This window comes from Nycticebus coucang, chromosome 3 (assembly GCF_027406575.1).
Source record: "Nycticebus coucang isolate mNycCou1 chromosome 3, mNycCou1.pri, whole genome shotgun sequence".
Taxonomy (NCBI): domain Eukaryota; kingdom Metazoa; phylum Chordata; class Mammalia; order Primates; family Lorisidae; genus Nycticebus; species Nycticebus coucang.
In genome coordinates, this window is record NC_069782.1 from 24243878 (window position 1) to 24268843 (window position 24966).

General features: G+C 39.9%; 1 protein-coding gene and 1 pseudogene across 1 annotated transcript; both read left to right on the forward strand.

Moving 5' to 3' along the window:
• Positions 1 to 5450: 5450 nt before the first annotated feature.
• Positions 5451 to 5996, forward strand: LOC128582289 (60S ribosomal protein L12-like). The gene has a single exon (XM_053586036.1). The coding sequence runs from the start codon at positions 5499 to 5501 to the stop codon at positions 5994 to 5996; it is 498 nt and encodes a 165-aa protein (XP_053442011.1). The 5' UTR covers positions 5451 to 5498.
• Positions 5997 to 8186: 2190 nt separating this feature from the next.
• LOC128580884 (40S ribosomal protein S27-like) lies at positions 8187 to 8344 on the forward strand (annotated as a pseudogene).
• The last annotated feature ends 16622 nt before the right edge of the window (positions 8345 to 24966 follow it).

The following is a 24966-nucleotide window of genomic DNA, read 5'->3' on the forward strand; positions in this document are numbered from 1 at the left end:
CTCATCCTGCAATTTCTCCTTGGTTTCCAAATGCTTATCCACTGGTCCTGGGAAGAGAAGCCTCCGAAGAATCATATCACTCCCATCAGCTTAGCAAACAGCTGGATTTCCTAGGCAGATCTTTTGGTTGGGGAACAACTGTGTAGACGTCAGTGACTCACATACTCGTAATTATGTGCTGCAAGGGCTTCACATACTGCCTTTGTTTTTTCACCTCCTGTAGTGTTTAAGTAATAAAGAGAGGACTTTTCCCCATGTTCTAAACCCAAAACAACCTGCCTGGCTCCAGCCTTCATGAGTCCTTTGTAAGTTTCTGTTTTCCCCTTTCCTGCTGATCCCTCTGGCTTTCAACCAAGGTTTAACCATAAGACTCCCATCAGACTCCTTAACGAAGAAAGGTTTCCAGCGTGAGTACACTGTATTAATAAATGAAACCCAATCTTTTAAAAATTACACTGTCAGAAAAACCCATTAGGCTGTAAAAGAGTTGAAGTAAACATTAGATTTTAATATCTACTGCTGCTTAGATTTTTCTGAACTGAAAAATCCCCAGTGAGCACTTAAAACTTCATTACTCCACTGAAAGGTTGTGAAAGGCTATTTAAAGGTTTTCAATTTTGTTGAAGTCTAGAGGTTATTACAGCTGGAAAGAATACAAACCCTCATATTACAAGGAATGAAAGGAACAAAATTTATGTTCTCATCTTCCCTGCAGTTTAATCCAGGTCTATTAGATTCATGGGTAAAAATTAGGGCAGGTTGAAAACTTTTCTACAGGTTTGATGAAAAATAATATTTGGACACTATGAAAAGTTTTGTCGTCTGTATCACCTCAGAAAAAATACTCGATCTCCCATTTCTGTGGTCAGAAGTCATTTCAAAATCAGCTTCTGCTTAAATCCCCTTAAGTAGTTTCAAAACTCAAAACAAAAACTTAGTGCAATGGTATGAATCTTACTCAAAAAGCCAACAAATGAAATTGGACTTTTGACTCAAGCTCACTAATAAGCAAAACTTGGTGATTATGTTCTGTTTCCATGATTTTTTTTATCTTATTTTTCTTAATGGAAGAAATTTGTGTTTAATTTCTTTTTATTTTGCCAAACTTTGTATAGGTATTATTGAACGAAGGAGTGTTAGATACTTTGCACAGCCCTCATTCTTATTAAGGCTCTGTTGACTTTTTCTTCAGCCAGCTTCTGCATTGTGAAATGGCTTCGAGCTGCCTAATATAATGTTATTGCATATATCCTTTCACTCGTTCCTCTCTCTCTTCTATCTATCTATCTATCTATGTATCTATCTCTCTATCTAATCTAATACGTCTAGTACTGTGCTATATGCCAGGGAGTCACGAGAAGATTGCAGACTATTGTGAAGTTGATAATTTAATAAATGATAGCATAGGATGGAGTGAAGAATGTTACCCTAGAGGTGTATTCTAGAGCAATGAATTCTCAGAGGAAGAACCTAGCCTCCTTGATTGAGAGGGAGGTTTCTTTGAGAAGGAAATACTCAAGTTAGATTTCAAAGGTAGAGTCAAGGAGGGACTGGGACAAAGGGAACATCACAAAGGACTTTTATACTTACAAATACACAGCGGCCTATAAGAGCAAAGACGCTAATTCATGAGATGAGTCTGAACAAGAAGTCTAGTATGAATAGTGAAGGACTAGTGTTGTGGGAGCACTTCATTTAGCTAGGGAATTTATGAATTATTTTCAGATTGTAAAATCAATACTTGTAAGACATTGAAAATTTATGAAAGTAAAAAGAAAAACATTTTAAAAATCATCCTTAATCCCACCATACAATGGAAATCATTGCAAATATTTTGATATATTTCTGTTTTCATGATTTCTTTTTTTTTATTGTTGGGGATTCATTGAGGGTACAATAAGCCAGGTTACACTGACTGCAATTGTTAGGTAAAGTCCCTCTTGCAATCATATCTTGCCCCCATAAAGTGTGACACACACCAAGGCCCCACCCCCCTCCCTCTGTCCCTCTTTCTGCTTTTCCTCCCCCCCCCATAACCTTAATTGTCATTAATTGTCCTCATATCAAAATTGAGTACATAGGATTCATGCTTCTCCATTCTTGTGATGATTTTTTTTTATCCTCTTTTTCTTAAGGGAAGAAATTTGTGTTTTAATTTCTTTTTTATTTTGCCAAACTTCATATAGATATTACTGAATGATGGAATGTTAGATACTTTTCAGAGCCCTCATCCTTTTTGTTTTGTTTTGTTTTGTTTTAGAGACAGAATCTCACTTTGTCACCCTTGGCAGAGTGCTGTGGCATCACAGCAAGCTCCAGCTCTTGGGCTTAGGCAATTCTCTTGCCTCAGCCCCCTGAGTAGCTGGGACTACAGGTGGCCACCACAACACTCAGCTATTTTTTTGTTGCAGTTTGGCCAGGGCCAGATTTGAGCCCTCCACCCTCTGTTTATGGGGCTGGTGCCCTACTCACTGAGCCATAGGCACCACCCTACAGCTCTCATTCTTATTAAGACTCTCTTAATTTTTTCTTTAGCCAACCCCTGCATTGTGGAATGGCTTTGAGCTACCCAATATACTGTTTTTTTCATACATCCTTTCATTCATGCCTTTTCATCTGTGATTTTTTGGGGGTGGGGTGGGGTGCGATGGGAGTATAGTTGAAATCAACTGATAGACACAATTCTGTGCATTGCTTTTCCCCCCAAATCACACTATAATTGATATGTGATTCTGTTACCCCTTTGTAATCATAATTTCAATGGTTGTATCATAATCTATTACAATTAATACAACCATGTCGTAGTTTTATTTTTATATATTTTTTAAGTTTTTAACATTACAAACTAGCTAGGATTTTTCTGAATAAATATTTTCCTAATTTTTGCATTATTTTCCTGGGCTATAATTACCAGATAATGTATATGAAGTGCTTAGCTCAGTACTTGACTCAAATATTATCAATTGCTATTGTTCTAAGTTGAACCATTGGGTAAAAAAAGTAAGACTAACTTAAAGATTCTTATATATGTTTTATTTCAAAATTATTTTAATGATTTGTTTGCATGTTTTTTATTGCACCATCACCTGCTGTAAATATCCAAAAATAGCTTTGCTAATTAGATAATAAAATATAGAGGGCTATTGTTTTAATTTATATTTCTTTGAGTATAACTGATGCTAAATATTAATTCCATGTTTATTGACCTTTTGCATCTTCTCTGATCATTGTTTATGAAAGATTCTGAAAGGGCTGCTAGAGAACTGGGAATTTATCCAATTGGCAATGGGGACAGTCACTGAAGCTTTTAAGTTTTTTGCAGTGACATAAAAGCGACCAACCCAGTAACATTTATTGTTACTCTTTGATTATTAGCTCCATAATAACACCATTCTCATATGCTTTTAAGAGGGATGATGATAATAATAATAATAATAATAATAATAGTAGCTGCTATTTATTAAATGCCTCTTATATACCTACATTATCCAGGATGTTCCAATATTATTTTGATCAATTCTCACACCACTATTAGATATTACTATCTCTATACTACAGCTTGAAGTTTAGAATTGTCGATTATTAATCTGTACCCCCTTCTCATTATATCTATTGAGGAACTAACATGAGGACCCACACTAACTTGTAATAAAATTTCCAGAGAACTCTAAGGCTACTTTTGGAATTTGCTACATGACTTATTTTAACTTTGACTCATCTAAAATATAAACAATTTGCATCCTATTTATACATAACCGTACTAATTGATTTCAGAAGCATCATCACTTTTATTATTAAACCTCCTCCATAAGGAGAGATTATTTAATGGATGACCTCTCCGAGATATCTCTCTTAGCAAAGTCATTAGGCAATTTTGCTATTTAGGTGTGAGGAGTCTTTGCAATTTCTCCCAAAAATTTCTCCTGAGTTTTAAGAAAAATCTTATGGGATATTCCAATTTTAGGAAAGATTGCCAGGGGTGTGTAACTTCTGACTTTTCTGGGCCCTGTTGGAAGAAGAAGAGTTGTCTGGGGCCACATGTTAAATACACAGATATTGAAATGAAAGCTGATGAGCAAAAATAAAAAGGTCTGTGCATACCTTTTGCAACATCCACCACCACAGGTAAGCAAAATAGTCCTCACATAATACGCATGCAGCCCGTGAGTCATGGGTTGGACATGCCTGAAAGAAATGCAAGAAGCAAACAAATTAACAGAAATGGTTATATATATTTATATAATACTTGAAGTGTGTGCTCATCCAGGAGGAGATAAGCACAGATAGTCCAAAAATTTTTCTTTAGAATTTAAACTGTAATAAGTGCCTTCAAGGGAAATTACAGGGAGATCTAAATGAGTAGTAGAGAAGACAGCTCTGAGGCGTGATGGTTAGCCTGAGATTTGAAGGATGAATTAGAAATAGCCTGTCCTATATTAGGGAGAAAGTGTTCCAGAGGGAGGTTCTGAAGCAGGAAAAAAACATGGATGGTGTGAAAAATTGAAAGAAAAAATCAGGGTAGTTGGAACCCCGTTTTGGTTGGGGTGAAAATAAAGAGGTGAAAAAAGAGTAGATCATGTAAGATCCTAAAGTAAAAGTCAACATTTTTAGATTTTATCCTAAGTACAATGAGAATTTTATGATTTTGGTTCTTTTTAGCAGAGTAGTGTCATGATACTATTTATGCTGAAAAAGCTGTATTTGGCTACTGTAAGAAGAAGGACCAGATGGAGGAAAAAAGCAGCTGGAGAGAGGCCAGTTAGGAGATGAGGAAGTAATCTAGTACATTATAATAGAGTCTTAACCTAGTGGCACAGCACAAGAGATGGGTGGGGGAAAGTGTGTATTGATTCAAGACATATAACTGGAAGTAAAAATCAAGATGACTTCTTATAGGATTTGAGTTCTTTATAGGAAGGTGTTTGCAAAGGAGATAAATATGCCATGAACAGCTGAGATAATTGAGATTCGATTTAACAGAGATTGTGGGTTGGAAGAGGGGGAGTTTGGGGTGGGGTTTATTCATAATAAAGAACATCTTAGCACACAAGGAATAGAAGAGAAATTCCTTGATCTGATAAAGGCTGTTCACTAAAGACCCACAACAAATATAATTCCTAATGATAATATTTTAGAAGCATGCCTTTTATGGTTAAAGTACTGCCCATCATCGTAACTATTTAACATTATACCAGAGTCCTTGGAAATAGAGTAAGACTAAAGAGAGAGAGAGAGGAGGAGAGAGTAAAAGAAATAAGGGTAAGAAGAAAAGAAATATTAGAAAGGAAAACATCAAATTGATGTTCTTTGCATATAAAACAATTAACTCAATTGAAAATTCAAGAAAATATAAAAGGCATTCAAATAAGAGGGTTCAGAAAGAGGAAAGGATATAAGGTCTCAGTCAATATTAGTAACAAATATTAGAAATCGATATCATCGGCAACTTTCTTCAGTTGTCTGGAATCCGGGTTCATCTGACACCAGCCACCTCCACCATGCCGCTTAAATTCGACCCCAACGAGATCAAAGTCCTGTACCTGAGGTGCACCAGTGGCGAAGTCGGTGCCACATCAGCCCTGGCTTCCAGGATCAGCCCTCTGGGTTTGTTTCCAAAAAAGGTTGGTGATGACTTCACCAAGGCAACTGGTGACTGGAAGGGTCTGAGGATTACAGTGAAACTGACTATCCAGAACAGTCAGGCCCATATCCAAGAGGTACCTTCTACCTCTGCCCTCATCATCAAAGCCCTTAAGGAACCACCAAGAGACAGAAAGAAACAGAAAACCATTAAACACAATGGAAATATCACTTTTGATGAGATTGTCAACTTTGCCAGACAGATATGGCACGGATCTTTAGCCAGAGAACTCTCTGGAACCATTAAAAAGATCCTGGGGATGGCCCAGTCCGTGGGATGCCACGTCAGTGGCCACCACCCTCATGACATCATAGATGACATTAATAGTGGTACCCTGGAAGGCCCATTTAGTTAAAAAGTACAAAGGAAAATGTTTCAATAAAGGATCATTTGACACCCCTTCCTCCCCCCAAAGAAATACACACCATTGATAATAGACTGAGAGGTATCTAACAGTAAAATAACAAAAATGTTCAAGACTCAGATGGAGAAAATTAGAAAACATTAATGAAGGCCATAAAACAGTGAAGAAATGGGGAGACATACCGTGCTCATAGATGGGGGATTCTAATTTTATGTGGATATCAAATCTTAATTAGCTACAAAGTCAAAGCAATTTCAATCAGAATTCTACCATATTTTTTCCCTGTAGCACAAAAATAAATTGGTTCTAAAATGTATGCGAAATACAATAGGTAGATAAGAGAGGATTGACTAGTAGTACCAGACAATATGGTGTTGACATAGCAATAAATAAGTCCTATTTTAATAGGACTAAATAAAGAAGCCACAAACTGATATATTCTTGATCTAGAAAAATGGTGGTACTAAAAATCAGTTGGGAAAAGATAGATTAGTCAGTAAAAAAACTGGACTGACTGGCTTTCTGAAAAAAAAAAAGAAAGAAAGAAACCAGGAAAGAATATTAGTCTCTACTTCACAGGCACAGCTATTACTTCTAGCATGATTAAAGATTTGAATGTGAAAAACAGACTTTAAAATGTGTAGAGAAAATCATCAAGTAATGTGGGCAAGGAAACAATATGTACTTTTAAAAAGAAAAACATAAACCTATAGAAAAATTTGATAAATTCGACCACGTGAGATTCTTTCACAAAACAAAATAAGTGTAAGTATTGCCAGTAGACCATCCAAGCAGAGAAAGACTGGGTAAAAAGATTTGCAACTCACATCACCAGAGGTTAGCAAACCATGGACCAGGAGCCAAATCTGTTTTTATAAATAAAGTTCTATTAGAACACAACCACTCCCTGGTGCCTTTTTGCACTACAATAGTAAAGCTTAGTAATTATGACAGAGATCCTATGGACTAAATTATTTACTATTTTAGAGAAAGTGTTTGCCAACTCTTGCTTATCATTATTTAGAGCATATTTCAAAAATTAATATTTCTTAGATACCAATATTATCAATAGCTAAATATTGTATTTATCGAATTGCTTTATTCTTTATTATTATTCAATATTAATTCAAAAAAGGCTTATTGAATACCTGCAATGGACACTTTTCTTTACCTGCTCTTGTATCATTTAAATATTTAGCTAGCAGAATCATGTACCGCTTTAATATTTAACGTACTGTATATTGCCACATTTCATCATTATACGTAGTATAATCTTAAAATAGAATTCATAATGTTTATAAATAGCAGAGCTGTGAATTGAACCCAAAGTCCCCAAGTTCAGTGCTCTGTCATTGTATGTATCACAACTGCTTTTTCTGTGATAAAAATATTTAGGAGGGTCAGAAATCAGAACAGAAAATAGATCTTTAAAAAATCAACACATCTACATCTTTTGTATTAACTTGGATGGAGGTGGAACACATTCTTCTTAGTAAAGCGTCACAACAATGGAGAAGCAAGAATCCAATTCTACTCAATTCTAATATGAAGGCAGTAGATGAGCTAATACAAGGGGTAGGGGTGGGGGGTGTAGGGGAATTATGGAGTGGAGAGAGGGGAGAGGGAGGAAGAAGGGGGTCACGGTGTAAGGTACAGCTCTTGGGGGAGGGACACAATTATAAGAGAGACTTTATTTAACAAATGCAATCAGTGTAACCTAATTCTCCGTACCTTTAATGAATCCCGAACAATAAAAATGAATGAATGAATAAATAAATAAATAAACATGGGGTGAATACTATCATATTATCAAAAATGTCTCAGAGGTATAGAGGTGGGAGGAAATAATTCTTCCTTTAAGAGGTCTCACATGGAAGGTAGTATTTAAATTCAGGGTGACTAGAAATGTACTGGGTGGGGTAAAAACAAGGCTTGTTCCATAGAGAAAGAGTCTAATGTGTAAAGTTACAGAAGCAAAATCTGCATGGCTCGCAGGAAGAGTGAATCCCCACTGCGGCCTCACTGTGAGGTCTACGTGTGGGTTGAAAGGGGTGAGTATTTGGCAGGAAATGAGAAAGGAATGCATTATAAAGGTATAACTGTAATAATGCTTTCTCAAAACAAAGGGGATAAAGGGAAACTCCAGGATTAAGAAAAGTTCAAAGTCCAAATGCTTATTTTATGGATGTAAAATGTCCAGGTTGCTACAAGATCACGACAGTTTCCAGCCATGCCCAGCCAGGGGTCTTTGTGTCAGTTGTTTGACAGTGTTGTGCCAGACTACAGGAGAAAAGGACACACTCACAGAAGGGTGTTCATTTACAAAAGAGCAACTGTAATGGTCTACACAACTTCCTGAATTTGTGTTATCTCACAGAAAGACTTACCGTATGTTCAGTAATTCTAGTTAATCTGCCAAGAGAATTACATTTGATTTTGTAAGGTATACGATAGCCATCTCCTATTTTGATGTCAGCTTTTCAATCAAGTTTTGATTTGGGGAAAAAAAAAAAAAAAGTTTTTTATTTGTTTTATTTTGTTTTTTTGCTGCTACAAGATTAGGAGTTCACCAGGCAGATGTTTCATTTTGGGAAATGATAATGAGTTATAGGCTAGACAATAGGAAGGATATATTTAAATTAGGGCAGCTGGGAAAATATGGTTTCAGCTGGGCACAGTGGCTCACTCCTGTAATCTCAGCATTCCGGGAGGCCGAGGTGGGTGGATTACTTGAGCTCACAGGTTCAAGACCGGCCTGACCCAGAGTGAGACTGTCTCTAAAAATAGCCAGGTATAGTGGCTGGTGCCTGTAGTCCTAGCTACTTGGGAGGCTGAGGCAAGAGAAGGCTTAAGCGTAAGCCCAGGAGTTTGAGGTTGCTGTGACTTATGATGCCATGGCACTTTACCAAGGGTAGACAAAATGAGACTCGGTCTCAAAAAAAAAAAGGAAGAAAAGAAAAGAAAGAAAGGAAAAGAAAATATGATTTCAATGATAGTTTTATGTGTAGCAAGATAAAGCGTCCTGGACCGGATTCTGCTGGCCAGTGGAAGACACTAGAGGTTTGTAAGCAGAAAAGTAACATAATCTGATATGTTCTAGAAAGCTGACTGGAGGGACTGAGGGAACTAGATTTTCAGGGACTGAGCCTGTGGTTTATGGAGGTTACTTTATGTGTCCAGGCAAGAGATGGCAAGATCTGAACCAAGACCTTGGGAGACTTTCATGCGTTTGTTCCTGAGATAATGTGTATTCTTGCACGTGATCATGGGCCTCTCAGAAAATGTTACCGTTTTCAGTATGGTGAGGGCATACGATCTACAAAGAAATTAATGTTCCTTTCCTAGGAAGCTGGGTAACATCTGGATTGCTCTTGTTAGTCGATTTTTACACTGTTTATTAGTTGTGTCAGCAAATATCAACAAAGCACCAACTGCCTATAGGAATGCAGACTGGAGGCATAATTATTTATCTTAAACAACAAGTTGGAGAGGGAATTGTGCTAGTAACCTCATCTGCAGAACCAAACTCAAAGTTCTCCTCGACAATAGCTTCCCTGTGCCTGCCAAATACACAGTTACTGACATGACAGACTTCACGTGTGGCTCTAGTCCGTCACCATTCCTGAGTGGCGACAAGGAGGTATCTTCCTGGCACAGCGACATCTCCAGAAGTCCCCACTTAGGGAATCCTTTATTCCTGTGTTCTAAGCATTGCATTTCCTCCAGAGTCCTTTAGATATTTTATTTTATTTATTTCTTGAGGGGGAGGCTCATAATGCCAGGGTGCTTTATTAAAATCCTTAATGTTTTTCCTTTTTTTAAATTTGATTTTTTATTAAATCATAACTGTATACATTTATGGGGTACAATGTGATGATTTGATATACAATGTGGAATGTTTAAATCAATCTGATTAACAGAACCATCACCTCACTTACGGAGTTTTTGTGGTAAGACATTTATAACTTACTCTCAGTTCGTTTGAAGTGCTGGGGGTCCTTTTCGAATAAGAATATATCTGGTGAGGAAAATCACTTATTTGAGTCCTCAGCACACAAAGCAAATGAGTTAATAAGATTGATTTTCTTTGTTGCTTTAGACATAGTGATTACTGGGATCATATTGGTATGGCATAAGGAAAAGTAAACTGAGATGACACTAAAGTAAAATAACCAATACGGAGTAGGGGAAGATGCGGGGATTTGGACAAAAAGCTTTCAATTTATGCATAGTTTTGACTAGGTTTGGTCCTGGTAACTAAATACATCAGGATTGTGAGTAACATGTAGCTCAGATAATCTCAGAATAAGAAAGGATATTAAATATCATCTGGCCCCAGTCTCATCTAGTATACTAGTTTTCCTTAAAACATTCCTAACAAGTGACCATGCACCTTGCACTTGAACCTGTGAAGTGACATGCATCTCTTGACTTCCCAATTCATTCTCACTCAGGTCACGATTGAAATTTCATTAATTTATTCCTTACATGGATCCCAAATCTGCATTCTTGAAACTTTGTTTTGAATTTCAGACCCACATTTGGGTTGTTTATTCCTTTTGTATCATCTTTTCCTCTCTCTCTCTTTTCATCCCTCCATCCTTCTTTTCCTCCATCCTTCCTTCAAAGAAGAACCAAACATCAAGCACAGAATAAGCCTAATCTTTTCTTTACAAGCAGTACAGATATTGGAGAACCATCCTCATGACCACTTCCATCCTATCTTGAGTTAAATTCTCTATTTTCTTTTTTTGTTTGGTTTTTGTTTTCGATCATAATAAGATTCCTTTTCATTTCTGATTACAAATGTAATCTACGTTCTATTTCCACATACCGCACCAGGGTGGCAGAGTCTAAAGGTATTTGGTTGGGGGAATATTCATTCCAACCCAAACAAGATACGATGTGGGCTTTTATGAGTTTTCTTTGCCTTCAAGTCTTTAATTTTGCTCTACAGGTGATATGAAACTCCTTGTTTTGACAGCTTCTTACAGAATATGACTACATCTCAGTTGCTAGCTATTAGAATTCCAATTATAAATTGTTCTTTTAATAACACTACACTTTTGCCTTATTCAGAATACTATTACCTGGCTCTCAGGGATATTACTATAATAAAGCAAGTAACCATGTTGTTATTGCTTGGATTTTCCATGATCAGAATGATAACTTTAAAGGCATTGATCAAATTAACAGTTTAATGAGTACAATGTTCCCCACTGTACCAATTGTCACATGAAATGTCCTTCTCCCAAACTTTCTTGCCCCCACATGCTCAAACTTTCTCTCGAGATGCTTCTACAAATCAAATGCTTGTGGTGCTTTCTACAGTACTAAAGGCTTGACTTTCAGGTTTGATCAGGGTGGTCTAGTAGGTATAGAAATTCAACTGTCATCAAATGTGTCCTTACTTTGAAAATAAATGTCAATCATATGTAAAATAAAGTTCCAATTCTCTCTCCCGGCTGCTAGTCTTCTCACTTGACTTTCGCGATATATAACCGTTCTCAAATTTATGATTCATTGGCTTAGATTGTGCATATTTTCACAGCCCAGTTTTTCTTCTCCCTCTCACCCCAGAAGGCCTTCCTCTCAGTCACAGCCAGTTTACTAAATAACATTCTCTTCCCTCCCACAAAACTCACTACATCCTATAACCTTTCTAGACTGAAGTCAGCCCTATCCAGAAACTGGTGAGTAAAGGACTGCTTCCAGAGGCAAAAACAGAAAAGATGGAGAGATAATGTGATTCAACCATCTTCTGCATGTGGGGTATGTGATGACTTTGAGTGTGCTATGTGACTTGCCAGGGATTGTCTAGGAGGCCATGTAAATCAGAGCCAGTGAAACAAAACCGAGTCACCAGGGAGCTGAGACAGCATCTGCTCCTGGTGAAAGGCTGCAGCACTAAAGGGAGCCTTCTTGTTCTTCCCCTCTTCTTTCCTACTTGTGGTGCTGTAGTGTGAGAACGTGAAGTTTGGCGCTGCAGGGGCCACTCTGAAGTCACAATGGAGGCCACTGCCAACTCACTGTGGTGGCAGGAGAGAAAGGTGGAGAGATCCTAGTTTCTAGCGACATGGCTAAGCTTGTATCTTACAGCTCTTGCTTAACAAACCGCCCTAAAACTTAGTTACTGAGAACCACAAACAGACATTTATTAGCTGTATAGCTGGCACTTTGGGCTGGGCTCAGTTGGGTGGGTCTTGTAGACTCATTTGATCCATCTCATGCCTCTGTGGTCAGCTTCCTGGTCAACCACGAGCTGGTGGGTCTTCAGGGACGGTGAGAGGACACAGCTGGGGTGCCCATTTCTACTCCATACGATCTCCCATCACCAGTTAAGTTAGTCTAGTCTTAACCCCAGGGTGGATAGGTAGCATTCAAGAATGAAAATGAGTGTACAAAGTCTCTTCAAGGTTCAGCTGAAAATTTGTACAACATTCCTTCTGCTGTATTCTGTTAGCTCAAGCAAGATGTAAGACAGTCTGGATCCAATGGGTGGAAAATAGCCTTGGCCTCTTGCTAGGACTTAATAGGACACATTATAATCAAAGATGGCCATTTTTTCCCATCAACACAAATACCAAAAAAACCCCAGCACCACTTATGTTTGGACATCCTGCTATATGATGAACAAATTATCCTTATGGCTTAAACCATCACGAGGCACTTTTGCTGCTAACTGACTGCCGACAGATTTTAACTGATCCAATCTTCCCTCTAGCATTCCAGCAGCTGACCCCCAAGCTGGGGCAGTAGCCTTCAGTCTAGAAAAAAAAATTTCAAGTTAAACTCTTTAATTTTTAGAATAATGTCCTGCCTGCCACTTTGAGGGCTGGCAGGCTGAGAAAGTGAGTCTCTTTTCAATCAACACTACAGAAAATCTGCATTTCTGGGGATGGTGAGTGATCTTTTGCTTTTATTTAATAATTATCAGACAGCTCCAGCCAACCATGAGCTGAGACAATTGCCACCCCAGAGGGATTTCCTGTAAAATCTTCCTTGAGGTTTTCTAAGCCTCGATTTATTCTCCCTTCTTTTTTAAGTGGCTGGCTGCATGTTGGTCTTTCCCAAGAGACAGCAAGGCACAGTATTCGGGAGCTGTGCTGTGTTCATTCCCCCTCCACGGCTCCCTCTGCCTGATCCACTTTCCCCTCCCCAACACTGACCTCTGCCTGGCACTCAAGACTGTGTTGAATTGAATAATGATATAAGACACATTAAAGACCCCACCAAACTAGAGAGTCATTTGACTTAACAGGTATCTGTTTTTAAAATTTAGGTATGCCTGGGGATCTTGTGCCCAGCTGCCCACAGCTCGGGCTATTACTGTTGACCCCTTGTCAGGGGTCATAATGGGCAGCAAGATAGTGTCTGCCAGCTGGGCCATCCAGGCAGACCAGCCATGTACACCATTAATGAGTTTCTCTGGCAGAAGAGACGGTCCTAAACCCAATGTATCAGAAACTTGGAGATCAGCAATGCTACCATCTCCCTCCTCTGCAGTTTCACACCATTCTAAGGGAAGTAAATCACTGGATTTACTCGCACACGTATCAGGGTCCAGCAGACACCACAGAAATAATAAAAACATTACCTCAGCAATACAGAAGGGAGCTTGCATTTCCTGCTGTTTGTCATCAGAGAAAAGAATTATCTTTTATGATAAATGGCTTCCAAAATGAAAATGAGAAATGATATGTTAATATTCGGTAAAAAAATGAGAAACAGAAAATTTAGAGGGACACTTGTATCTCTTAATTTACTTACCTTGCCCAGCTTCACCACACACTCACCTAATTGTTCATATATTTTATATTTATGAAAGTATGCAGCTGTAAATGTCAAAAAGAAAAAAAAAATCCAGGTATCCCAAGGTAGGGTAGACAGGCTCTAAGTAATTTTTATCTCATTATGAGTTTGTACTGTCAGTGTCTGTAATTTCTGTGAACTTGACATTTTGTTTATTTATTTATTTTGAACTTGACATTTTAACATCTCCCCTACAGGCATATGCTGGACATGCCTTATTCTGAAGCACCCGGTACTATCCTTGACTCATGTTGCCTTGGTCTCCTCCTCTCTCTTCCTCTCTCACATTTTAGAAATTCTCTTTCCAAATCCACACCAACCAATCCACAGTCCACACCCCAAACTACGTTCCTCATCATACTTTCACATTCCGGGCCACTATACACCTGTCCTAATCATAACAGGGCCAGGTACCAGACAACCAGGGACATCCCTGTACTCCAGCGCTCACGGAAGTCACTCAAACTACCTAATCCTAAATCTGCACACCCTCTCTTGTCCATTCCTTCTCATGAAAACCACAGTAAAGGCTCCCCTCCTCCCTGTCTCGTGACTTTCCCATGGTGCTTGCTCTTGGGGGCTATATTAATAGAATATCTTTTTAATAACAGTCAGCTCCTGATCTGTTGCTGGCCTGCCAACACCTAAACCATAATAAAAACTATTAAATCTAGGTTAATTTTTGCATATTTGGCCAGAGTCCAGCCAGAGCCTGAAATGAAGAAATGAAGGTTTACTTTATGCCTAAATGGACTAGAAATATAAGGTATAAGGAAAAGAGAATTTATGGACTATTGGGAAAAGAAGAAAAATCAGTATGTGTCAGCAAAAAGAAGAGCTAGATGAAGAGCTCTAGGCACTTGGAGTGAGGGAGTAGAGACACAAGAGAGGACAGAAAGGAAGAGGGGACACACAAGGTAATTCTCACCACTTAACGATTGTGTCTTTTTTCTTTCTTTCTTTCTTTCTTTTTTTTTTTTTTTTGAGACAGAGATTCACTCTGTCGCTCCGGGTAGAGTATCATGGCATCAGCCTAACTCACAGCAACCTCAAACTCTGGGGCTCAAGCAATCTTCTTGCCTCAGCCTCTTGAGTAGCTGGGACTACAAGTGCCCACCACCACACCAGGTTAATTTTTCTATTTTTAGTAGGGATGGGGTCTCTTGCTCAGGCTGATCTCCACCTCCTGAGATCAAGCAACCCTCCCCGCTCCACCTCCCAGAGTGCTAGGATTACAGGCATGAGCCACCACTTCTGGCCTTTTGTGTCTTAAATACTTGCTGAATATGAACGTATGAATGGGGTTGGAACCAAGTTTTCTTTATTTCTCCTTCCTGACTTTTAAAATCTCCTGCAGGGAATTCTCATGTGCAGCCAAGTTTAAGAACCACTGTACTAGAACCTTCCTCTGCAAAGTGGCGACCTCAATCAGGAACTTTGGGCACCGCCCGGGAGACATGATATCCTGCTGCCAGCCGGTAGTGACTTGATTGTGCACGTCCCTTTCCACTCCAGGCCCAGTGGTACCACACTGACCACCTGAAATAGGCCACGGAGGCAGCATTTGCAACATGGGAATTGGCAAATGCCCTTCTGATCTCTGACCCAGAGCCAATTTTTAAATATTCACTAGCACACTACTAACTACAGGCTTTTTACAAAAGCAGCATCTCAGGCTCCATCCAAATTTACTGAATGAAAATCAGCATTGTAACAAGATTCCCGGGTGACTCATATGCATATCTTATTAGAAAAACATAAAGTCTAAACTTTCAATGACATCCAAGGCCCTTTATTATTTTATTTGTTTATTTATGAGACAGAGTCTCACTTTGTCACTCTGGGGAGAGTGCTGTGGTGTCAGAGCTTACAGCAACCTCAGTCTCCTGGGCTCAAGTGATCCACCTGCCTCAGCCTCCTAAGTAGCTGGGACTACAGGTGCCTGCCACAATGCCTAGCTAGTTTTTCTACTTTTCGTAGATGTGGGGTCTCACTCTTGTTCAGGCTCGTCTGGAACTCCTGAGCTGAAACAATCCACCTGCCCACCTCAGCCTCCCAGAGTGCAGGAGTATAGGCATGAGCCACCACGCCCAGCCCTAAGGCCCCTTAAAATGCGAGGTCATATCCTCTCACCACCCTCTCTGCTTATGCTGAGTTCCCTCACTAAATGTCTTCAAAGAATCCTGGGGCCTTACACATGTGTTTTTCCCTTAGCTTAGAAAACCTGTCTCTGTCTTTTTTTTAATATTAGAATCAAAAATCATATCTTCCAATTATGGAAGCAAAAATAATTATTTTGTTTTTTTTTTTGCTCCTTAACTTGTCACCTAGAGCTCTCTTAGGGTAATTCTTTGTTATCACCAAGGTCATATTCCATTTATAAATACTTCTCCACGACTAGCAAGATCCCTCACAGCCAGCCACTGTGAATTGCTTTGTGTCTCCTTGCACACAGTAGGTGCTCAGCAAACATTTGCTATTTCTATAAATGGTTTTATGGAGGAGATTTAATCCAAAAGTTCTAAAAATCTGGTCAGTTCTGATAATATATGCATCTGGGACAAATGTGAAGAGAAACCTCAGGAGCAGACATTAATGACAAAAAAAAAGTGCTTTCCTGGCTACGATTTATGCCTAAGTACTTAGGAATAACTGAAAATTAAAGGCTATTGCTGTTGTTTTGTTGAATAATACATCTGCAAACTGGAAAACTGCATGTCTATTTTATTTACCAGCACAAATGCCCATTTGCTCACACGCATAGCTGTTTGCAAGCAAATTTTGTTCCCATGCAAAACAAATGTAAATTTGGCATTAAACAAGTGCCAATTATTTCCTGAATGTAGACGGGAAAGGAAGGGTGATTTAACAGACAGAGGCTCTGGACGAGAAGGCAGGGAAGGCAGCCTAGCTCAGCTGCACGGGGCTTTTTCATGACTAGGAGTGAATGTTTAATCTGCTTAATTGGGTGGGCATTCACTGCCGACAAGCAGAGACCCAGCTCTCCGTGTCATTTTCTTTCCCTGCGAGATGGCTGCTGTGACCTTCGGCAGTCTCCTCAGCTCGCGGCTGGAAAATAGGAAGCTAATTTGGGCTTGTTCTCATGTTTCTTTCATGTGGCAGGGAGAATTCATTTGATAAGCCCTATGTCAGTTTTTATTGTGAGGCCTGATTACTGTGATTAATTTTAATACTACAGGTTACCATTTATTAAGGGCCTGTAGGTACCAGGCATGACGGTGCGGAGCTTCTAGCTCTCTGCCTCAGTTGGAGTTTAACCCTCACTCACAACCACCCTGTAGATGAGGCAGTATTAGCCCTGTTTGGTAGATAGGGAAACTGAGGCTCAGATTCAAGTCATATACTGGTGAGCGGTGGAAGCACAAATTGAAAACCAGGTCGGCTTGCTCTATACCCACTCCCTGCCATTCTTTCCACTGTGGACAGTCCCTCATTTTAATCCAAACCAGCTAATTACTCCTTTTCCCACAGCTGGACCTCATAGCAACTGTTCTGGAGAAGGACTGTACTTCTTTTCTTATGGCTGCCTCAGAGGAAAGAAGTAAAGCTTATTTTTCGGGTCCCCCACCGCCTAGCTCCACATACCCTCTGCCCCCAAGAATTTGGTGTTTCCTGGGCTCCCACTGACTGTCCAATGCCAGCCTGCAGCCCCCTCTGCTCTGGGCATGTTCTGGCCTCTGCCTTGGGTCTCTAGGTTTATCCGATGCTTATCCAAGGTGCCCATCCTTCCTCCGTGTCCCTGCTACACACATGCTTAACGTTTACCTGTCTCAGGCCCTGAGTGTTCCAGACAACAATAGCAAATGGGATGAACTGTTACTCTCTCAGCCCCTAATGCATTTCAGATGACTTACTTTAGTCCTGTAAGTCGTCATGAAGGCTATAACCAAACTATATGACAAGACTGTGGGGAAAGGGCCAAGGAAGGGGAAGTCAGGGTGGAGGGAGGGTAATGGGTGGGGCCACACCTACAGTGCATCTTAGAACGGGTACAGGGAAACTTACTAAATGCAGAATACAAATGCCTACATACAATAACTAAGAAAATGCCATGAAGGCTACGTTGAACAGTTTGATGAGAATATTTCAGATTGTATATGAAACCAGCTCATTGTACCCCTTGATTGCACTAATGTACACAGCTATGATTTAACAATAAAAAAATTATTAAAAAAAATGCAATGAGTGCTAATTAGGTGACAGATACAGCTAGAGGGTCTGGACAGCCAACAGTCCACAAAATGGTTAGCCCTGGCCCTCAAGGAGCTTACTTGCACACCTGTGACCCACCTGGCACGCACCTGGGTTATAAAGGTACATGGGCACGTGGGGGTTACAACCAGCCGCTCATAGTTTAACTTCCACCATAGAAAACAATATCAACTGTGTACTTCCAGATTATTGGACCTTCATTACATACAAAGCATTTCCTAAGCCCTTTGTAGCTAGCATCTTAACTAAATTTTATAGCTTTCCCCACAGCATAGCCACTAGCATTATCCCAATTTTGTAAATGGTGAAACCTGTCGCAGGGAGAAATAAAGTGTGTCTGTGGCTATACAGACAGTGAGGGGTGGAGCTAAGATGTCAAGCCAGGAAATCTGAATCAGGAGTTGAAGTTTCTCACTGGACCAGGCATCTCTTTCAAAAAAAAATATCTGGAAAATATGTAGAAAACCTTTCATGATGAAAGATGTTCTTGGTAGATGAATTCATAGAAACAGGAACTTGAAATCACCAAAATGGCCACAGAAGGATGGGAAGTAGAGGCAAAGCTCTAAAAGCTTGAGGAATTCCAGCTATCGTTTGGAAGCTTGATAACAAGTGCCCCGTTATTCCTAATGCCAGCATCCCAGTAGGTACCTGGCCACATCTTCTCAACGCAGAGCTGCACTGGTTGGCCAGGTTTTGTTTTTTTTTTATATCTTTCAGCTCTCACGTTTGTGCCTTCTCCAGTCTCCTCTATTTTTCTGTCCTTATTTTTTTTCTCCTAGGTAAACATTCTCACTGATATGTCAACTGTACACAGTTGAAGCAAAACACAAAGCTGAACATATGGGTGGCATTGTACATTTTGGAATCACAAAGAAAGAGCTTGGGTGCCAGTGCCTTTCCTCCATTTAATTACACCGGTTTCCATGGTAATGAAAACCGAAGGAGCAGGGAAGACTATGGAAGATTCTCCTGCTTGGGGCTTACACAGCGTTGGTGAAAGTTTCCTGGTGTCAGGCTTAAACTAGACATTGTCTTGCTACCAATGACCTAGGACGATTCCAGCAGAAAAAGAAAAAGGAAAAATAAAGAAAGAGAGAGAGAGGTCACTTTTTCTGGCCAGTAAAACCATCAACTGGAACACTGGGTCTTTTAACAATGTTTTAGGGCAGTCACGTAGTAAAGTGCTACATTTTTTTCTGACATAAAGCAAAAAAAGAGGAGATTAAAAAAATTCAGGTCAAATTTGTGCTTAACCTCTGACAAGTGTATTGGATTTTATGATACAACTTTTGCGTGTCATTCTGATTGATAACATGATCCAAGTGTTTCAACCCATCTTTTCTTCCCCTGTTTTTTCTAATCTCAATATATGACTTTAAATGACTAAAACTGACTTTAAATCTAGTTTAAAGAAAAATGGTGTATATATAATTTAATTAAGCTCCTGTTTCTATATCTCTGATTTCCTCTTGGGCTTCCGTCATTTCTCTCTTCTCAGGGTAAGTTCTGCTTTCTCAGAACTGAAGATTATTTGTCTTGACGGGAAGTAAACAATTAGGGGTTGAGGGGAGAACATGCTTCTATAACTCACTTTTGGTGTCAGGCTCCGCATGAAGTCTAAACTGGGAAAAGAGCAGCGAGGTAGAGCTGGTGGCCCGGAACCGGCAAATTCTCCAGAGGGGAACCCAACCTCCGAGTTCTAAGAGAACAAGAACCAATTAGCCAGAAACTGGCTGGGGGCTAAAGTCACAGGTCACATCGGGAGCTGCCAAATTGAGAGTCAGGTGGCCAAATTGGGTGAAGAGTGAAAAAATAAAGAAAATGAATTCTGGAGAAGACCCTGACAGTTCAGAGAAGGTGCTAGAAAAACAAAGGCAAGATTTTTCTGGGATCTATAGGGTCGCAGCTGTGTTTGGCTTACAATTTCCCTTCACCATGGAAGCTCCCCTTTTCCTGGTTTTTGGGAGCTCAAGTGCAAATGGTGACGTCACACCACTGCGCTTTATTCTGCTATGACTGACACTTCAGCCCTGTCTTCCTGAGGCTTCCGCAAGTTGCTCCTGACCCGCTGTCACTTTTGGCCACTTGCAGGTGATGCCTTGTGGAAGTGTGCTCTTTGTGTCACCAGTCCAGAGCCTCAAGGCATTCAGGGAAAGAAGCTTCAGCATCTAGCTATAGACGAATCCTTCCTAACAGGATCCAAGTTCACTCTTTGCCTCCCTCCTGCTCCTGTGGATGGTGCATGAAAGCCCCTGGGAAAGGAGCACTTTTCATCCCCAAACTGGCCCGGAGCAAGGTCTGTGAAATGGTTGTCATTTTACAACAAATGGTCCCAGCACTTCTCATAACATTAATAAAATTATTATGCAAAGTAGTTGCTTTTCAAGTTCACTGATCCTTTTCCCTTTTTAATATCAAAAGAACCAGTTCACTCTACTGATTTTGAAACATACCTCCCAGTTAGGTTTCCCTTGGAATTATGAGCAGCTCTTGCGTTTTGGTTTCTGATGGCAACATCTAGCATCTATATTTGGTTATTCATTCCTTTGTTCATTCATCTCTTCACACATCCAAGAGACATTATTCAGTGAGAATTATGATGTGATGGGTACAATATCACTTTCATTATAGCTTATTAAACATTAAGAAACTGCTATGAGCCAGTTTGCAATTCTAAATTTCAGGGACCCAAAGTCCGTCCTGTGGGAGTAAGTTCATGGGGAAAGGTCTTAGCAAAATAACTAAGAAAATGCTACAAAAGCTATGTTAACTATTGTGATGAAAATGTGTCAAATGATCTATGAACCAAGTGTATGGTGCCCCACGATCATACTAATGTACACAGCTATGTTTTAATAAAAATAAATTAAAAAAAATAAGTTGAGCAAAGGATCTAGTGGGCACTCTAATGTGGAAGCAGATGCAAGTCCTGGGGAGTGGAAAGATACCCAGGTAGGTTTCATAAAGGAGTTTTGGAAGGGTTAGTGCTGATTTCAGACTCTAGCAGGAAGACCCAAAGCTCTTTGAGCAGCCAAGGTACTAGTCCAATAGAAAGCTGAAGCCATTAGTTGGAAAGGAGGTGCAATTAGATAAAAGGAGCAGGAGGGTGGGGAATGAAGAGATGGAATCTATCTCCAGGTACGGTCAGGGGAGTAACTTTTCTGAAAGTTCACCCTAGTCACTGGAAGGAGAGTCACTGCCTGTGACTGTCCTCATACAAGTAGGAACCACTGAGAACACATTGTCTTAGGTAGCAAATAGATGAACAGAATTACCAGTGAAATGTGGCATCTGGGGACCACTCTAGTACCATATCATCTACCATCACAACACAGCTTCCTAGAAGGATTCTATCATTTGAATTGTTTTGTGACAGCTAAAAAAAAAAAAAGAAAGAAAGAAAGAAAAACTGAAGGCACCTTCCTTAGGCAGGAAGTGTGTCCATCCTTATCCATCATAGCATGTCCTTGACATGAACCCACACCAATGACACAGAAAGTATAACAGAGTCATCTGAAGTCTTCAGGCCAGGTGCATTTTAAAGTTTTGATGTCTGTAAGACATGTTTTTGTCTTTTTTTAGGTAAATTTTCTAATGCATCCCTGGGAACCTGTAGCAGCACCTGGCATGAGAGAGAAATTAAAAAGAATATTTGTTGAGAATTGAATTCGGGGGAGTAACACGTGGACAGTTGTACTGCGCCTGGAGCAGATTAACTGGGCCCAAACCCTGGTTCCATCTTATTTAGGCCTCTGCTTCCTTCCCTTTAAAATGGAGATAAGAGGGTCATTCTGAAGCTTGGAGGAGTGGAATACATTGAAGGCACTAACAGCAAGGGCTGGCGCAAAGTCATGCTGTACCTAGTGCATATTCATCGTGACTCATGCTGCTCGTTTCTTAGACCATAGCAAGTTCCAAGCTTGTAATTCTGGAACTCAACTTTTGTATATACATGTCTTTCCAGAAGTTGTTGAGGCTTCAAACAATCTCAGGCAAACTTGACTTCCAAACAATGTTTTTTTTAGTACATTGCTGTTGTACTTCCAATTCTCTAAGCCACTACAATTGCTTTTCCTCTCCATCAATTTTCTAACGCTGCTGTTGTTGAGGTCCTTACTAATTCCCTAATTGCCATACATAGGGATTTTTTTTTTCTTTTTAATTTCACCCAACTGGATTTTTCTGGAACATTTAAACCTTTTTAATTTTTTTAGACATAGGGTGTCAATTTGTTGCCCCAGGCTGGAGTGCAGTGGCATTATCTTATCTCTTTGCAGCCTCAAACTTCTGGATTCAAGCTGCCCTCCTGTCTCAGCCTCCTGAGTAGCTAGGATTACAGGCATGCACCACCGCTCCCAACTAATTTTAAAACATTTTTTTGTAAAGAGGATATTTTGCTTTGTTACTCAGGCTAGACTTAAATTCTTGGTCTCAAGCAATCCTCCCAATGTGCTGGGATTAGAGGTATGAGATGCTGCACCCGGCCCAGACACAATTCTTAAGCTTCAAAACCCTCTAATCCTCAAAAAGTTTTATTAGGTAAGTAGTATTTTCTAATTTTACATCAGAAAACCAATGTATATGTTCACTAACAATGCTAAACAATTGGCCTTTATTCTATAGGCAATTAGAGACTCAAAGATATCCTTTAAAAGGAGGGTTATATGACCCTGTTCCACTTCTACAGAAATACATATATCCCAGGAGTATGGTCGATAGATTGAAGGAATTTTATTGGTGCACAGAAACCTACAGTAGCCTGTCCTGCTAATGAAGGTCTAGATTCAAAATATAAAGGCTGTGGCAAAAAAATGATGGAGGGAGGAAAAGTCTTTAGACATTTATTAGACATTATTGTGAAGGTTTGTTGACTGGCTGCATATAGGCGGTGGGAAGCAAAGCAAGAATGCTTTTGAAGTTCCTTGCTTGGTAGACTTCACAAACAACGTGTTTGTTTAGCCACATTCTATAATTTGGGTGTTTAGCCTCTCAGACTGGCCTTGTGCCCTATTAGTCTTAATTAACAGGGTTCGGCTGGGTAAGCAGTTTCCCGCCAGGAGCCACCATGGCCTCTGCTGCTTTCTCCAGCTGACGCTTGCTGCACCGCCGCCTTTTCCCTGCAGCCTGGTTCTGGCCCAGGGAAGAAGAGTGTTTAGGCTGCTGGCTCCTTGGCCATTCCACTGTTGCTGTTCAGTGACATGGCAACACCATTCTCCTTCTGCCAGGCACCAGCTGCTGCCTTGCTGGGAAAATAAGAATCCAAAACTGTTCTTGGCTGCGTCTTCAGGCTCTTTAGCAGCACCAGACTCATGGGCTTTTTATATCCAGCCCCACCCTGCCCACCCCACCTGCACTTTCTGGACTGATACTGCAGGTCTCTGGCAAACCTAGGACATTCTTTCTTCTTGCCTTTTCCAATGGGTTTCCTTTTTTGGAAGTTAACAAATATTTATTGGGTGTCTATTGGAATCTGCCAGACTTATGAAGGAGACAGAGGGATAGGTCTAGTGGGTAAGTAGAAGGGTTGTTCAGAATCAGGAGATGCTGCTGCGGCTAGTGTAGGCATCAGCAGGCAGTTCCACATGTCTGGAGGAAAGAGCATGGGTGGGAGGGATGCAAAGTCTGGGGGGACTGCTGAGTGATGGTGCTGGAGCAGGAGCAAAGAGATAACTCATTAATGGCTTTGCATATTGTGAATTAGAGTTCAAAATTTATTCACAAGAAAATAGAAAGGCCTTAATAGGTTTAAACAGGGGTGTGGTGTGTCAGATTTGCTCCTTAGAATTTATTCTGCTGCAATGTAGAGGTTAAATTGGAGGAGAAAAAGAATCCTGTTAGGACTTCTAATAGCCGGGCAGGTAAAAGTTATGGAAATTGCACAAAAGAAGTAGGACTGGGAAGAATGGAGAATGAGTAGATTCAAGGGATTTATGAAAAAGTGGATTTGATGAGATTTGGTGATTGACCAGATTGGTAAAAGGCGAACAACAGTGTCTCTAGGTTATTTCTTAGGCCATATGCCTAATATAGAACTTGACTGTGAAAATAAATTCACGAAATACATTCAACCTCATTGTCACCTGATCTCCCAATATTCTATTCTCTCAAACTCCTTGTTTTAAAGTCTTGGAGTTTTTTTTTTTTTTTTCTTTTTTCTTTCAAACTCCAAGTCTTGGAGTTTTTTTTTTTTTCTTTCAATGTCCTCTAGTAATATTAAATCTACCCTGGAACCCTGATGGAGGTTCTGTCATTTGCAAACATCAAGCATCTTGATGGGTGTTTATGAATTACCAGTGGCCACCCTTCTTGTCCCCAAGTTCAGGAAACTCTTCAATGTACAATGCTTTGAAAAGTAGAGCTGTCCCCCTGGGAAGTGAATCATGTTGGTTTTGACTCATCTCTATTAAGTGAGAAGAAATAATTATAAAATCCTTTGAAATCTTCTCTCCAGCATGCCACCTACGGGCTAATTGGATAATCAGTGTTCTTTTCTCCTCCACTGAAATGTCACCTAATCTTCAGGCATTACCTAACACCCCATCACCCCCTTGAAGCCATATCCAGCAGTCTTGGGTTTCTCTTCATCTTTCTTAGTGAGAGTTGATCCCATTTATTTCGTCCATTTTTTTTTTTTCATTAATTGAAGGACTTATAGAGGCCATATCATGGGCTGGAATCTGGTATTAGCCTCTGGGCATATATAGGGAACAGGAAAAGTTGCTTGCACTCATGGAGCTTACGTTTGGTGAAAGAAGGCAGACAAATGAGTGAGTAACCAGTAAGTGAACCAGAAAAGTTCAGAGACTAAAATGTTACAAAGAAAATTAAAAGAGAAAGTGTGATAGGGGATAAGTAATTTAGACAGGCCAATATAGAAAACCTTACTGAGTGAAGAGTGATCAGAAATAGAATC